General features: G+C 39.5%; 1 protein-coding gene across 2 annotated transcripts in view; it reads left to right on the top strand.

Moving 5' to 3' along the window:
* The window catches only part of SYNPO2 (synaptopodin 2), a 94,234-nt gene that overhangs the window by 61,020 nt on the left and 14,987 nt on the right, over positions 1-18,227 (top strand). The window contains exons 2-4 of one of the 2 annotated variants that reach the window (XM_050895245.1): positions 3,505-3,656; positions 8,004-8,797; positions 12,164-14,346. In XM_050895245.1, coding sequence (XP_050751202.1) covers positions 3,505-3,656; positions 8,004-8,797; positions 12,164-14,346 — 3,129 coding nt within the window. Of the gene's footprint in view, positions 1-3,504; positions 3,657-8,003; positions 8,798-12,163; positions 14,349-18,227 lie in introns of both variants that reach the window. The other variant, XM_050895246.1, reaches the window with a different exon arrangement.

The raw sequence follows: 18,227 nt of genomic DNA, 5'->3' as shown, positions 1-18,227 counted from the left end.
TAACCTGAAGTCATTATGTACAACTATTTACATACAACACTTTAATACTGTTAAAAATTCAGAGATCTAAAACTCCTTATGGGCAGAGCATGCACAGCATTGACTAAGGTCAGTACTGCTGCAATGCCAATACACCTTGTACAATGATTTCCTTAAAACTTCTGGAATTCAGTGTAAGTATTTCCATTGCCATTTCATTGGAAATTTTGTGATTGGAAGAAAACCGAAGCTTTCTAATGAGTGCATGACATATAACTCAAATAATAAAAAGGAAGAGTCCTGACTGAGGGGGAGCAGAAAAGCAATACAGGCAGCACCAGGGGAAAGTGGGCTAAAGCTCTTCAACATGCCCCAGAAGCAGCTGGTGTCTTGACAGGTTCAGCGCTAATGGTACAGGCTCAGCTTTGCTGTTTTATACGGGTATTGCAAGCATTGAAAAACTAAGAAAAGCTTTACAAACATTTTTCTAGTAGTGAGATCCCATTCACAAATTTTATGGGAAAAACCACTTTGCCTTCCTAGAGAAAAAACACTTTTTCTTCCTAGAGAAAACTCCAGCCCAAAGCAGAGAGGAGAAACAAGTAACTGAGGAAGCCTGAGCTGCACTATAAGGCAAGAGCAATTACTAGTTTTGGAAGAATCTCTTCTGCTTTACAACCAAATATGCCTTGCTTTAAGTTCCCAAGAACTGGATAAAGGTTTCTTACTGTCCCCTGTGTGACCAAGTTGTGTTTCTGCTAACAAAGGCAGCTTTTGTTTCCCAGTGGGCTCGTCAAAGGCTTTCTGCCAAAACTTCCTTTAAGAAAAAACTGCCCACTAAACACATATTTTACCAGGAAGATCCTGCTTTAAACAAATCTTCTTGGGATTTTTGTTGTTGTTGTTCTTTTTTTTTTCCCACAGAAATCTGAAAAGTTTTGGTTTACATGAGTAAATTATTTGTTCATTTTTGTGGTTTTCCAGTGAAGACAAATAAACAAAACCAGAAACAATTACAGCTTGCCTGGCAAGGCAGTCTACATATTGCTGAGTAGCCTGGTGATATCCTGAGGCGTATATTTCTACCCTAGCAGCAACCTGCTATAATTTACTATACAACCTGTCCTTGCTCATTTTTTGTCAGTGCTCTCTCCTCCTTTTTATTCCCCCAACAGAAACACCAAAAAACCAAGGATAATACTGAGGTGATTTTATATAGACATTGTTCACATTTGGGAGGCACAGGTGCCTCTAGGAGAGGCTGGGAAAAAGGCTGACATACAGTCAGGAGCACCATTAATACGTACAGCATGTGCAGTGGCAAAATCATGTTAAAGGTTTGATTTACACAGATAAACCTGGAAATATAATACTGACAGGAAATTTGCTCTAATGCGCATATGAACTGAAATGCTACCAGAGAGTGAGGTATAGTGACTTACATCCTGCGTGACCAGTCAAAGAAGGCGCCGAGTTTTTGTATGAAGGTCCAAATATCTCACAATTGTGATCTTTCAACAATTCACAAGGCAGCAAAATGGAGAGGCCCTTTCAAGAACTTTAAAAGGAAATTCAATGCCCTTGTCTATTTTCTTGGAATGACATCAAGGAGTCTGTTTAAAAAATTATGAAAATGGTTGAGCTGTCTAGCAATTCATGTAGACCTATTAACATGGTACATTTGTACTTTTGCTTTGACATAAATCACTGAAGTTATGGAATGGGTAACAGTCTCTCTCCTGAGACAGCTACAATGGTAATCTATGACAGAACTGACCCCAAATTCTCAGACACTTAATAAAGAAGAAGAAGTTTTCTTCTCACAATCTAGGCATCACATTATGCTATTTCAGAGTTCACATGTTGCTATAATTGCTGTTTACATGTTTTTTGAAAAAGGGTCACTCTAAATTCTTCCTAGCATCCACATTAAATATTTACATTCAGGCCTAAGATGTCTCGTAAAATTTTAATAGCATACCCTCCTATTTAAAAAAACAATAACAAAACCTCAACCCAAATCCTAGCTCATACATGAAGCAAAACATTCTAAACACTGTCTAAACCGTCATTTCTTCCCAAAGCACAAGGATGTTTATGCTCTTGCCTAACGGGAGATAAACAGAGCAGCATACCACTCCATATTTGTAAATGTTAACTCTGCAAGGTAGAAACTGGCTTCTGTATGCACCAGACTTCTGTTTCTTCACTGCTCAAAAAGCCGTAATATGACATACGGATATGTATAAATTGAAACAACAAAGATATATGGCTCCGCCACAGAAAAACATGCAGTCTCACTCTTCATTCCACATATCATCCTGACTCCAAGAAACTTTTCAAAATTGCCTCCCGAAATTCATCTTAGGTACCAGCCCAGTGGCCTAATAGTATATTGGGGATAATTCCATGAGTCTGTGGGACAGTTGCACCCTCAAATCTGGTGTGTATCAGAAGTAACTTTCCTAGAGTCAGTGGGGACTCACTCTGCTGCTGTGAGTGTGGTAGAACTACACTACTTCTTTTAAAATTTTCAAGAAAATGCTAGGAGAATTAATAAGGATAACATATCGACCCACCAACTGAATGTCATATAAGGCCAAAGTACTCACACCAGCAGGTAGAAGATTCAGAGCAAAGAACCCAAGGACAGCCCTTTTGTGTGTATATGTCATTCTAAAATAGACTCCTGAAAGCATCCTGGTTAATATAACATACCGTTTGCCAAATATGTACTTTAAAAATAGCAGTCAACTGTATGGCATACCTTGAGTGGTGTTAAAGCTGCCTAGGCTTTGTTATACAAAGACTATGGTAAGTTATAACATGCTGCCAGTGGAAAAAGAAGTGAAACAGCAAAAAACGAGCTGCATAAGATTCTTGAATGAGTACTTAACAGGGAAGGTTAAACCATAACAGGCGTGTCTTAACTTTAATAAATCAGGGCCCTTACTCAGATGACTAAACATGGATTTAAAATCTCCAGTGATTCAGATGTTTATAGTTTGGCAACTAAACCTACAGTTGGGCATCTAAGGAAAAGTGTCCAGTATACCAGAATTCTGTATACCTACAGCTCCAATAGCATGTAGATATTGACATTCTGCCCAGAGGAACCTGAAGTTATACACTCTTCTTTTAAAATCTTGGCGTAGATTTCAGCTCTACTAGTCTTTCATTTTGGAAGAAACTAATGAGATTTTTTGCATTTCTGCTAAACTCTGATCAATTGATTGTTGTCCCAAACTTCTGTGTCACCCTTTAAAAAAAAAAATTTCCAGCCTGTTTGACATCTAGCTCACAAGCTCAGTAAAGCAGAAGTTTTTGTATTTGTTATTACTGGCCAGAACACTATTAACCTCAACTGGGACAAGTTATTAATCGGTGTTACTAGAAATTTGTTTGTGATCAATATTACTGATCCTTTTTCTTCTGTACAGACAAAAGTAAAAGTTGAGGACATGGTTGTTGCTGTTCTCAAATGAGCACTAATTGTGCAATTTGGAATTTGTTTTTGACTCGTAGGTTCGCAGCAAGAGCAAAGCAGCTAAGGCTGGACTGTGTGAGGGAGATGAGGTGGTGTCTATCAATGGCAAGCCTTGTGGAGACTTAACCTATGCTGAAGTTATCGTTCTGATGGAAAGCCTGACTGACGTCCTGCAGATGCTTATCAAGAGGTACAGGAATGCTCAGAACACTTTGGTACAATTCTGTTCAGTGAACCACATGGAAAATGCTGGTTTTGAATGCACTCGTTTTGCAGACTTATACTGTGAGCTTCTGATAGTCCTCTTATTAATGTCTGTAACTCTGCTTGTCTGTATGGAAAAGGGAGGGAAGACAGAGTATTTGATCTGAAGGAATTAATATATATAATTTGAACAGCACAGTTCAGGCACAGAATTAAGAGTACAGTCTCCAAAGGTAACGATTTTATTTCTTTTTAAGTACTCTTAATACTTACATGGTGTCCACTACCATATCTGCATACTGCAGAGTCTTGAGTTCAATTATTCTTTCCACCCCTTTGAAGTAGTGAAGTGTTGTTATTCCCCATAGATAGGGAAGTGAGGCTTACAAAAAGCAAAGGCTGTATAGATGGAGAAAGTGTGTTACACAGATATGCCTTGATGATGACATGGCAAATGGTCTTCTTGGGTGGCAAAATGTGTCAGGAGGGGGAGAGGGTCTGGAAATCATGAATTCTATTTCTGTAGCTGTTATCACTTCACTAGGTGAGGTGGGGCAAGTCACTTGCAGCTCTCTGGGTCTCAGCTTCTGCATTTATAAAACAGTGATAGCAAAGTTCAGTTTTCTTTGAAAATGCTTCAAACTTCTTAGAGTAGAGAACCTTCATGTAAATTTGCAAGCAAGCCAGCATTACTGCTCACTGCACATCAGTCTATTCTAACAACTGTTCTGTAATTGTCATCAGTGTAATGCATGCAATCTTGAGTTCAGAACCACCCATAATAAGCACATTCTCTCCAGACTTTGTGAATTCAGACAAGATGAACTCTGAATTGCCTTCAGTGTGGGTAAGAAGAGGAAGAAAAGACCTGAGACTTCCACACTCCTTGTAAGGAATTATGGCTCCCCTCTGAGCTACTGCAGTTCCCTGTGTCTGCTCTCCCACAGGCAGGACCAGGAGGACAGAAGGGGTCAGGAATCATCACAACAGCTAACAGAGCAGTGTCACTGGAAAGGCTGAAAGGACTCTGGTGCAAAAAAGGCACTTGTCTCTGGTTACCAGGAATGCCTAAACAGCATGTGAAATTCCTCTGTGGTTTCTGCAACCTGCGCAAAGGAATTTTCCCAAAGTGTCTAGTAGTTCAAAGTTACAATTTGCCTTCAAAACAAGATGCTTTCAAGGAGTATTCATTTTATTTATAACAGACATTTTGCATAGCCTGTCTGTGCATGTTGTCTTGGGCTGAGTAATGGATCAATGTGATGAGATCAAGGGAACACTGATAGCTGAGGATTACAGCTTACCTTCTCCATAGTGCATAGCTCTTGTTTCTGGTTCAGCAGTGTACCATTTGAATGCTCCTCCTGTGATATAAGTTTTTAATTCATAACATGACTACTGGAACTGCACTTGTAAAAATTATATTTGTGGCTGACCAGCTGTCTTCTTTGCAGCCACAGAAATAGCTCCATACGCTTTGACTCCTGCCTGTTGCTGCTCTATAACTGATATTTCAGTTGGTCTGAAGGCCACACTATGCTCTAGCTGAAAGTGGCAGCACATCTTCCATTCACTCCATTACCCCCACTTGAATGTATGGTGAACGGCAAGACACATCCTGAAAATCAGAACCAAAACAGAGTGCTTAGACCACATAATTCAGTGTTTCATGGAATGAAACTGTGTCTGATAGAAATTTTAAGAAAATTGCAGTTGCTCAACACTCTGAAAGTGACTAAAATGAAGGAATTCACCATGAGAATCTTTAAATTTCTTCTCATCAGCTCATCTCCCCCAACTCCCAGCCCCTACTGTCAGTATGTTCCAGGGTATGGGAGAATAAACTGAAACACTTCTCTTCCCCTGCCACCTCCTTTGTGGGTAGTAGCCCTCTCAGCACTACCACCAGAAGGATTATTCAGGAAGTCTCTTAGCATCCTCTGAGAGCAATGAGAAGAAAATCCTTCCTTTCCTGAGTAGCCACTTGTTAGCAGCCATCTCAAGAAAACGCTGGAAATCATGAGGAAAGAATAATGGCTAATTAAAGTGGTGTTCCAATGGTGATCTTTACATCCAAGCATCTTTTGCTGGCAGGGAAGAATATGTCTCCTTGGGAAGCTTCTGACTGTTCCTAAACTATCTGCATGAAGGATAAGATTTTCACAGGCATTCATTGTTGGCCTAATTCTGCTCTTACTAAGCTTACTGGGAGGAAAATCAGGCTTTTAAAGTAGTTTTTAAAATGCTACTTGGCCTTTGATGTCTACAAAAAGTTTTCCCAATCCCCTGTAAACCACAGTCAGTTACTGACCAGCAGTGCCCACAAAATCTTCAGTTTACAGGATCAGAGGAAACAGACACCCTGCAGGGCGGGCACTCTCCCGATGCCATGTGGGGGAGCATCTTACTGACCTTCCCGACAAATGCTGAACAGATGTATCCGGGAAACATCGAGAGTGGGGACAGAAACAGAAACACTAGCCTGCCCTTTTCACATCAGTGTTAGCAACTTTTGGGCTACTGCTGAGTCCAGAAAGAAAATTTCTAGGGGGAAGTAGGGAGTGTGCTCAGTGCATACCAAAATTAAATGCACCATGTAGGGAGTAAAACATGACTCTGAGACAAACCCTGCCGTGCTGACTCCATGAGTTCTGCTTCCTTCCTGGAATTACACCAGGGGTGTTGTTCCTGCAGTGAGCTGGAAAGACCTGAAACAAAAATAATAATTTGACAAAACAGAATCTTAAATGACAAAAAAGAGATCAGACCCAGTATTCTGCCTCTTCACACATGGATACACATTTATGTCTATATAGAGTAGAAGTATATCCATAAGTAGCAAGGGCCTTTTAAGGTGGAAATCTTTCTCACACATACACACAATCACTCAGCTACCAATAAAGGCTAACATTTAGCTGGCCCAGCCCCCAGTCTCATATCTTACAAGGAAATGTTTACAGATTTCTGTAACTTATCTGTCCTAAAGAGCAGTACAATTGATCATCCAAATAGCATAATACGATGGAATCCAGCAGCACTCACAAGGAGCTCCCTAAATTAAAATCTGTCTGACCTTTATGTAGCTCCATATGTGGTTTAATGGATGTTACACATTTTGTGCTATTTGAGGCAGACCCAGACTGCTACAAACAGTATGCTGCATGGCTAGAAAAGCAAGTGATATTGAAGCTTCTTCAGTGCACTGACAGATTTATTTCTTCTGTTGCTTCTTCCAGCCTTTCTTTCTAGGGGGTTCCAAAGTTTCAGAATACCTGGGATCCGCTTTTGATTTCAGAAATCTCCGTAATACTTGATATTAATACTTTACTGATGGTACCTACCGCATCCCTCATTTGAAAAAGTGCTTTGCTACCTTCTAGTCAACAGAAAGCCTTAATAACATGCTGCAGTCTTGCTGTACAGAAAAGGTTTCTTCTCGAATTAATAGCAGTCAGTATGGGCCAGAGTACTGAAAGAAGAAGCTAGAGAGTACACTAGGAGTCCTAACACCAGTAAAACAGCCTAACTGGGCCAGGGGAATGAATAGTTTAAAAAAGGGAGCCACACTGAGGTATACAGTAGGCTTCAGGAAGTCAAAGTAACATTTGCCAGTTAGAAATACATATTTTTTAATAACTAGGAAATATTGTATGGGTTCACTACCCTTTTTCACTGGATCACTGGAAGAGGCCCAGAATGTTTTAATTATTCCATGATATATAAGGATGATGATCCTCACAGGAATTCTTGGAATGTGTATTTTAAGTATTCATTCCCCTCCCTCTGATCCTCATCCAGTACTTACCCATTCCTTAGAGAGTAAACTATTTGGGACAGGAACTATACGTGAGGATAGTGCCTAAAACAGTTGCAGTAGTAGCCACAGAGCCAAAAATTAACCACTCTTCTGGTGTCATGCAAAATTAATTTTCTCAGACGTGAAATATGAAGAAGTATTGTCTCAGAAGTCTCAGCAGCATTTGTCTGGAAACAGTATAACAGAAATGTGTCTGTGAAAGCATACTGATGTTAGGAATGATGTAATTCAACATTGCAGAAGGATGGTAGTGGGACCATAGTTCTACCGCAGTAGTGTAATTTCCCTCTCACTGAACTGTTAAGTTGAAGAATTTTGAAAGATAGATACAAAGATGCTTCAATTTAAAATCTCTACATTCTGGGAAAATTCTTCTACTTAAATGGACCTGCTAGCAGGTGCCACAATTAATATAGGGGAAAAAATACTATACAGAAATTGCTTTTGTAGCTGTACTTAAAATCGCTGTGCTTACAGCAGCTTAATTTCTTGAATTACTCGTTTATGTATGTGCAGATCCTCCAATGGAATAAATGAAACCTTGAGTGCTGAAAAAGAAAATGGAAAGCACGATAACATAAAAAATGAGGACTATAGGGAGAGTACTACACTGCAAATTGACACAGCAAAAGAGATACCCCATGGAGATTTATGCATCACAGAGATATACAGTGAGACTCACCAGGGAGCAGGAGAAAGCAACATAGACTTTTCTGAAATGAAACAAGAGACCACACAAAGCCACAGAATTACTCCTAAAGTGATAGGCACCTCCAAAGTGCTCGTGACAGATGAGGCTGCTTTCAGAGGGAAGACAGAAGAAAGAAGGCCAGGTACTATGGTTGAGCTGCAGTTGTCCCTCTCAAATGACGCGCACAAGGGCACCAATGCTCCTGCTGTGACTCTCTTAGGGGCAGAAAAATGCACCCCTTCAGGAAGAGGACCCAGTGTACAACAAGATGGGACTAGCCCTGTAATCACAATTCCCCTGGGTGTGAAAGAGGGCAACATCCAGTGGTCAAGCAAAGTAGTCCAGCTTTCTAGTGGCAAAGAGGTCAAGAGGATCCAAGGTGCAGCTCCATCTCTCCCCAGGGTGGAGGTGATCCTAGACTGTTCGGACAGGGAGAAGGAAGCACCCAGGTCTCTAGCTGAAAGGGGGTGTGTTGATTCTCAAGTGGAAGGAGGGCAGTCAGAAGCACCTCCTTCCCTCCTCTCCTTTGCAATCTCATCAGAAGGCACAGAGCAGGGAGAAGACGACCAGCACTCGGAAAGGGATCACAGACCTCTCAAGCACAGGGCAAGGCACGCAAGTAAGTATGTCCCATCTAATCATTTGCACTGCCTGAGGGTATCTTTTGTAACTTTAAACATAATTTCAGAATTTAGCCTGCATTAGAAAAAAATGTTTAGAGTTTTTTTCCGCAGTTTTCTAACTTTCCCTCTCTCTTTCTCTTTTAAATGATGTTTCTGTTCTTGCTTTATATATTTTTTCAGGGTAATACAATGCTCCTGGTGATGAGCCAAGAGTATACCCATGCCTTAACTGTGCTGAATAACTTTGCTTAGTAGACTTCCACTTTGAAATTAACTCATGACTTTGTCCAACTAAAAATACTTACATCTCCAAAAAGGGCTGAATTCCGTTGGTCTTCTAATGTATATTCAGAGGCAATCTGTAGAATATTAACAAAAAAACCAAGTTGCTTGCACATGTCTAAGTGAATCCTGTGGATTTCTCCTTTTATAGCAAAAACTTTGTGTTGTCATTTGCATCATCTAAAATCAAAGCCATGCCACTGCTCTTAAAAGTTAATAAAAAAGGCTAGTAGAAAAGCTTGATGTTGCCTGCAGAAGAGATTTTGACAGACACTAGCATGTGTATAAATGTTACATGATCCCTTCAGTTTTGTCAGTCTTCTCTAGACTGTAAAGTGAACATGCTATTTCTTCTGACTCCCATACCCAGAGGTCAGCTTCAAAATGTGTCCAAGAAGTTTACATGAAAGTAAACTTGCAACTGGATCCAATATTAATTAACTGAGTGTAGACACATATTCTTTATTTATTTATCTATTTATTTATTTATTATTTTATTCATTTGGGACCTTTCTATCAGTTGCTTGCTCTTTCCAACAATGTTAAGAATCCTGTCTGGGGATTCAGTAGCAGTATGTCAAAGGTGCTTGAATGTGTGCAGTGATATACTGTAGCAACAAGCTATTTCATATGCAGTGTTGGAATTAGTCTGCTAACCCACTGCTAATTCCTCTGTAAGCATATTTTTAGCATGATAACCATTTGTATCTTATTGGCAAGTGGATTAAGCAGTTACTTATGCCTAAGTGTCTGTATGCAATCCACATATTTTTGGCATATTAAATGAAGCATAAAAGAGAAGTGCACATGCTTTACATTTTGGCTGCAAAGTTAGAACCAACTGTGGGACTGTGCCTGTCTTTCTTAGACAATTACTTGCAGTGCCTGTCTAATAAGACAAAAGTACAAAGAACAAACTACATATTACATGATAAATTCTTCTTTCAATAGGACATAGATTCTGTCCTTTTCCCATCTCAACTATGACAACCTCAGTTCCTTCTAATCTAGTGGCAGGTCATTATCCTTAGGAACCACTGATTCAATCTATAAAAATGTTTGCTATTATTATTATTATTATTATTAAAATCCTATCTACACATTACAACAAACAAATTGCCAAACATAGGGGAATAATCTGTGTGCAGCAAATACTATGCATGTTTTTTGTAAAATTAGAAGTTATAATGCAGCATTTAAGTCTAGAGAAGAACATTTATGACAGGTGTTTGATCTCTTCAGCAGAAATTTTCTCTGTAAATAGCAATCAGATTATATTTACCTGAACAGTTAACATTTGTTCTGTCATCTTTTGAAACTATCGATTAAGTAACTACCCAGATGAATTAAGAAAAAATACACTAGCAAAATGAAAAGTTTCAATTTTTGCTTTCCACAGAACTGTATGGGTACCTGCTGAATCCCCTTCCCAGAAAAACACTCACTACTGATGCAAGTAGCTTATTTGAAAGCGTAGAACTTACATGCTTTCTATTTGCAGAGGCACTCTAACACTAAAGCCCATACTTTTGGAAAATGTCTTCAGTGACTATCGTAAGCATCTGGATCATCAAAGGACTGAGCCAAGGATTTTGTGATTTGGCCCTCTCACAATAAAATATTACAAATTGCTCGTTCAGGTGCCATGCTCTTTTCTTTTTTATAGGTTCTTGTGAGAACCATTGGTCCAGTCATGCTGTCATCTGGCATAATGGCAAAACTCCAATTGTCTTTAATAGGAGAAGTGTCAGACTCCATCTACTGACATGGCTAAAAGGATCATTAATGGGAAATACATCCCATGGCTTTCTTTAATGAGTTTGCTTTATTTATGCTAGCAAAAGATACTAAATAATTTCCTGTTCTATTTTCATATATCAGAGGCATGCTTTTTCCTTTTGAAATTAAGTGGAAAGGGACCATTGATTTAGGCAGGAACAGCTTTAAATTCTAGCTTTTTTAAAGGGAGAAGCTATTGAGGCTGCCATTCATGAGATGTGGTGGATGAATATAAGGAAGGGAAAGAAACAGAGACACCACCTGACTAGTGCTGCCCCATGAGGCACATGTTCCATGTCACATAACAAGGAAGCAGTTGTGCTGATGTACACTGCATCTATCAGCTTTACAGCTGCATCTATTCCTGTTCCATGACTTGATGAAAACCGATAATTTATGCTTTAAGAAATATGTATTATTGATATATGCTAGCAAATACTCTTGAGAAGTTAGTTGAGTCTCCTTGATTCAGTTCTTAAATGTGTATTCATTCTTGCCACATTTTCAAAATAAACATTCTGGAGCTGTTATATCCTATACAATTTTGGATTATGTTTCAGGCAAGTAATGCTTGTTAAAAGACTGAAATCTGCTTTCATTGAGTACCATGGCCAAACTCCGATGTCTTCCAAGCGGCTGAAAGTTAATGCTAATAGTTTCTGTGTATGCCTTTGTGGATGTATACTTGCTTTTAAATAGCTAATACATAGAAGCATACCAACTTTTAGCACCTATACACATTTTGTAATTCATATGAGTAAAATAAACACATAAATGGCAGAAGCTGCTACCACCGTCAGACAGAATACACTCAGTTTCATTTGGTCCCAGATGTTAAGCAGTTGTGGGCTGGGCTGGCTGGGAATGTCTGCTGTAAGCCTAGGAACGGTGGTAAAACACTTGGTAAATACGAGACCATAGAAATTGAATAAATGAGAAAATATCACCTGCCTGTTGCTGCTGTGATTACTTATCGGAATAAAAATCAAGAATGCTAGAAATAAAGACACACGTAACATTCCTGTTGAACTAAGAAAGTCCTAAAGAAAGTGGTGTAGCCTTTGAACTTGCATGGGTGTGACTCTAAGGAATGCTGGGTAGGGAATTTACAACACAGTTGATATTGTGGGAAAAGCTTAAGTATAATGACCTCTTCATACGAAAGAAAATAAGTGTTTTAATATAGGGGAAGGGGACTGGGTAAATGTCAGTATAGATAAATGCAGAACTATTTGTTGTTAATCTCCTTGTATTTTTGTGGGCTGCATGCAATTAAAAGTGCACTTTGATTCTTTCCATAGGGCTCCGGCGAAGTGAGAGTCTGTCAGAGAAGCAGGTCAAAGAAGCCAAATCTAAATGTAAAAGTATTGCATTGCTGCTGACAGCAGCTCCCAATCCCAATTCCAAGGGGGTGTTGATGTTCAAGAAGCGTCGTCAAAGGGCGAGGAAATATACTTTAGTCAGCTACGGTACTGGGGAGTTAGAACGTGACGAAGACGAGGGTGAAGAAGGTGAAGGTGAAGAAGGGGAAAAAGAAAACACTTTTGAAGTGAGTTTGCTTGCAACAAGCGAGTCAGAAATAGATGAAGATTTCTTCTCTGACATTGACAACGACGGTAAGATTGTGACGTTTGACTGGGACAGTGGTCTACTTGAGGTTGAAAAGAAGACAAAAAGTGGAGACGAGATGCAGACGCTTCCAGAGAGCACAGGTAAAGGAGCCCTCATGTTTGCCAAGAGACGGCAGAGGATGGATCAGATTACAGCTGAGCAAGAGGAGATGAAGGCACGCACAGTGCATACAGAGGAACGAAGGGAAGCCACCATGTCAGAGAACTTCCAGAAAGTAAGCTCTTCAGTCTATCAAACAAAAGAGGAAGAAATGTCAAGACAGCAGACCCGTGTGAGCAAAAGCTACACAGACGTGAGTCAGAATCATAGCAAAATGGTACAACAAAATGGCTTTGGCTTAGCACCAGACACAAACCTCTCTTTTCGGTCCTCTGAAGCTCAAAAAGCAATGTCTTTGAATAAAACAGCTAAACCCTTCCCTTCTGGGGTTCAAAACCGAGCAGCTGCACCATTTTCACCCACAAGAAATGTCACTAGTCCTCTTTCAGATATACCAGCACCACCTCCTTACTGCTCTATCAGCCCACCACCTGAGGCTTTATACAGACCTGTTTCAGCTCCTGTAGCCAGCAGAGCTGCCCCAACTGTGTGGTCACCCACAGAGCCAACAGAACACATAGCATCCAGAGATGAAAGGATTGCAGTGCCAGCCAAAAGAACTGGGATACTGCAAGAGGCAAAGAGAAGAAGCACTTCAAAACCCATGTTCACTTTCAAAGAAACACCCAAAGTAAGTCCTAATCCTGCCCTGCTGTCCCTTGTGCACAATGCAGAGGGCAAAAAAGGTACTGGAGCTGGTTTTGAGTCAGGACCTGAAGAAGACTACCTCAGTTTGGGAGCAGAAGCTTGCAATTTCATGCAGACTCAAGCATCTAAACAAAAGGGCCCTCCTCCTGTTGCTCCAAAGCCTTCACTCAAGGTCTCTCCTACTGCTGGTACTCCAGTTTCACCAGTTTGGTCACCTTCAGCTGCGGCTTCTAACAAGGCTCCTTCTTTCCCAGCACCAGCCTCACCTCAGGCAGCATATCCTGCACCACTCAAATCTCCACAGTATCCTCATTCTCCTGCCCATCCCCCAAGTACTCTCAACCTAGCTGGTCCTTTCAAAGGGCCTCAGGCAACCCTAGCGAGTCCAAACCATACACCCAAGACAACACCAGTCACACCAAGTGCTGGAGGAACAAAGCCACCCTTTGAGATGCCACCAGCTATGAGTGGAAAAGGAGCACAGTTATTTGCCAGAAGGCACTCTCGAATGGAAAAGTACGTGGTAGATTCAGAGACTGTGCAGGCAAACATGGCACGAGCCTCGTCTCCAACTCCATCCTTACCAGCTTCTTGGAAATATTCATCTAATGTCCGAGCACCTCCACCTGTTGCTTATAATCCCATCCACTGCCCATCTTATCCTCCTGCTGCTACCAAGCCTTCCTCTAAGTCTACTGCTGCTACCAAAAATACAAAAAGAAAACCTAAGAAAGGTCTCAATGCTTTGGATATTATGAAACATCAACCTTATCAACTCGATGCATCTTTATTTACTTTTCAACCTCCTAGCACTAAGGAAAGCGTTGCTATTAAGCAGACATCGAAGTTGTCCACTTCAAAGCAAGCTCTACCTTTAAGACCACCTAGTGCTGGCTCTCCTACTAACGTCCGGGCATCTTCAGTGTACTCCGTGCCAGCCTACAGTTCACAACCTTTGTTCCAATCAAATGCCTCTATCCCACTAAATGAATCATATTCGCCTACAAGCCACTCTGCATTTTCTAAGCCAGAAACCACCACATCCTCTTTGTTTACTGCTCCGAGGCCAAAATTTTCAGCAAAGAAAGCTGGCGTCACTGCGCAGGTGTGGAAGCCATCAATTATTGAAGAGTAAATCTTATAGCTGAAACTTAGTGTCCATTTTGCTTGCAACCAATTGTTTGCAGTGGTAACCTGGCACACAAACAGTGCCAATAGTATTCCTTAACTTACTAATAACATCAGATGTATCACCTCAAATCTGGGTCCAAAATATTTGAACGTTTTTAAGGAATCAAAACAGATACAAATTTTGGCAGTTATGCATATTATCAGATGCTTTATACACATAACATCCTGAAATGAATAGATACCATTGTATTAAGTAAGCAGGACACTAGGTTTTTGCTTTATGACTACTACAACAGAAGCAACAGTAAGCAATATTCCTGGTAGGTCAAATTAATAGAGAAGAGCTTTCTTTCTGCCCCCCCTCCCCAAATATGTTCTAATGACCTAGGGATTTGAGACCTTTTTTTTTTTAAAAGAAGTGCCTTATTAAATGATATTACTAGTAATATGTATTACTAACATAGCATAAAATAGATACAGTATTAGACTCTGACTGATCACTAGCAGAATACAACTGGATAGACCTTTGGCCTGCACAGAGCCCCACTGAATTCAGTCAGAATCTGTCCTGGCTCAAAGGTCCTTCCACAGGAATCTGATTGATCGGCCAGGGGCTTAGTTTGTAAGCTATGTGGATCAGCTGTGATCCAAAATCATGAATTGCCTCTGTGATTTCACAGAGAATGTGCTATAAAAGATGCTGGAGTGTTCTGAAGACTAAAAGGTGGAAAGACAGCTGGAAAAATTGTTAAAGATTTCCCATTTTGGGGAAATTTGACATCCCAAGTGCAGACATATTTTTAGCCAAAGTTTGCCTTGAATCCAGAGAGTAAGATAGAAGCCAGTAAATCAAAATTATTGAACAGTCAGAGGTGAGCTGGGTTTTGCAGCTGCAATGTAATGCAATAGTTTCTTCTGAAAGCACAGTCATTGCGAACTGAAGGGATACATATATTCAGGAGTACTGATTCTTGCAACCAGAGTAGTATATGCCACAGAAATTAGCACTTAACAGTAAATCATAAATACGATCATGTCTTCCTATTGGTCTCTCGTACACATTTTATTATTTTCACTTGGGGCTTTACAGTGCTTTTTCCCACTTTAAATCTTTTTACTCTGGTCTTATACTTTCACCTTTTACTTGTTGTATTGGGGACTAAGGATTGAAATACTGCTACTGTAGAAAATTCTTGAGAGTCTGTGGTCTTGAAACCTACTGTATAATACTGCAGTGAATACACAGTCTTGCTGAAATCAAGGAGCTATATTTGAATAGTTTAGCATGTTTTTCAGTAAGCAGTCCTGTTAACATCAGTGGTGCTAGGTCTGAAACAAGGTGTTGTTTCACACAACTAAGGGTATCAAAATCCTTCCCAAGTGTGAAGCTAAAGATTAAAGCATCACTCTGTGAATAAAGGCGGCAGAATCTGTTGATATATTTGTTTAAACTACCATTCAGCTAGCTACAGACCAGATTATGGATCTTTTATATCATAGTGGTTTTAGTAGAACTATCTATCTTGATGAAGAAAACATTCCCCAGTATGAACAAAATCTCCTTAGTTTGGTCTCGTGATGGTAACTCAAACTGCAATCAAAGTTGAGAAGAATGCATTTGGTTGTACATGCAGAAAGCAGACTGGAATCAAAGTCAAATAAAAATCACTCCTTTGAATTTTGGACCTCCAAAGTCCTACTCTCCCCTTTAAATTTTGGATTGGGATACTGACTGCATTAGAAGAAAATGACCAAGTGATCCATCTCCCTCTTAAAATTCAGGAGAATGATGGGAAATTTGGGGAAAAAAAAAAGTTTGGAAAACTCAAGAAAGAATTACACTGCATTTACCTGGAAATAGAAAGTAGCAATATTTTAGTCCTTTGGAGATCTCCCTTCTATCTGTTTTCCACTGTCAATATCTGTATTTTTCTTCTATCATTAAACTTGTCCCTTTCCTCTCTGCCTGTTTGGGTTTTTTTTTCTTTGGTTTGGTTGCTCTTTTTTTGTTTCACTTATGTGTACAGATTGACAGTATCTTTTAGGGGAAATCTATTTTCTATGCTATCCTGTTAATATGAAATCTCCTTCCTCCCCTTCCCTTTCCGCTTCCCCTTCCCTTTCGCTTTCCCCTTCCTTTTCCCCTTCCTTTTCCCTTTCCTCTTCCCTTTCCTCCCTCCTTCCTTCCCCTCTAGTAAAAGTTTTATCTGAAGTTACATACACTACTTTAGGTAGAAGTTTAAGATACTAGCATCTACTTGGAATAAAGATACCCTACCAAAGATAAGTAGTGCTGCTAGAGAGATACATAGAAATCCAATCAGCCTCATATTGCCTTACATGTTTTTACTTACAGTCTCCTCCTGTAAAATAAATCTGTAAATTATAATCACACTTCTGTACTTGTTCACCCTACCACCCCAAGAATATTTCCTTAATGAGGAGATTTTTAGCAGTTTTGTACTTCCACCACAAGTGTTGATGTTGATGTATGTGGCTACTAACAAGATACAGCAGCTAACACAGCATTCCCACCAGTTCATATCAGGCTCAGGACAGTAACTTTTGGAATTCATCACCAGCTACTGAGTATCCTGTGTGAAACACAGAGATTACTGAAATTTAACTTCTAGCATATATATGCCTATATGGCATACCACTTTCCAAGTAACAAATAATAAGCATTATTATTCTAATTATCAGCAGAAGAAACAAGAGGTAAAGCTGCGATATATTCTCATGCAAAGGAAATCAGCTCTCCAGAAAGACAGAAGTCAATAGGAGCTAGAGGAGAGCTGTGGACTGAAACAGAACATTTCAGTTTCCTGAGTCTAGAACTAAATTCACCTGAAAGACAGAAATGCATAATTGTAATCTTTAAAATCATTTTGCTATTTATTTCTTTCATTTTCAGCACAACCCAAAAGTTCACTTAGGAAGTCAACTAAATCATATGCATGTTTACAGCAATAAGCAAAAAGTCAGCTTCTGTGATAGCAATATAAAACATAGCTATTAGCCTATCTTCTGTTTACTTTGTCCAAAAGAAAAGGAAGTGCATCTATGCTGAAAATTTGGATTTTGATCACATTTGGATTTTTTGCTGTTATTCAAATACAAGTATTTCATATGGCCTATAGCAATGACAGAAGGATTTTTTAAAGCACCAATGAGAGTTAAAAGCAAAAGCCCCAGTGACACTAGTTCTCTTAACTTGGCTAAGATCTTTTGAAAATCCCATTCAAAGTCCAACTCTGAATTCAATTTCATATATACACATCATGCTACATGCATAGTGCTTGGATCCAACTTGGCTTCAAGACTCTTTACTAATCAGGTAAGTCTGTAATTCTTATTACTATTTCAGAAGACTAGCCTACTTAAAGTAACAGTTTTATCCAAAATGTGATCTCTTGTGAAGCAGATATTTAGAGGAAAGTTGAGCTGTTCATTGTCCCGGGTCCAAATTAAAAGCTAATGATGGTGTCAAACATAGCTGAAATGTCAAGAAAATGAACGGTTTGTGTAGAGAGGAGCCATCTGAAATGTCACTTTGAAAGGGCAGTGAGCTTTTGTAAATGGTTTTCTGAAAAAGCTATTAGAATTATTTTAATATAATACAACAAGGCTACCAAGATGTAATTGTTACGTTTACTATGTAAGCATATTTAACAGTAAATTTTAGGCCACCCCTAATAACAATACTTCCAGTATGTTCACATGAAAAGAGGAATTTAAGTGTTTTATGTTGGTTTTAGCACATTTAATTATAGCACATACTGGAGGTATTATACTGCACCAGTTTGGATCTCACATTCTAGACTGCCTTTTCATGAAAACAGCTATCTCAATCAA

The sequence above is a fragment of the Gymnogyps californianus genome, chromosome 4 (assembly GCF_018139145.2).
Source record: "Gymnogyps californianus isolate 813 chromosome 4, ASM1813914v2, whole genome shotgun sequence".
NCBI classification, from domain to species: domain Eukaryota; kingdom Metazoa; phylum Chordata; class Aves; order Accipitriformes; family Cathartidae; genus Gymnogyps; species Gymnogyps californianus.
The sequence above is the reverse complement of the archived record's forward strand: the minus strand, read 5'-3'. Positions and strand labels throughout refer to the sequence as shown.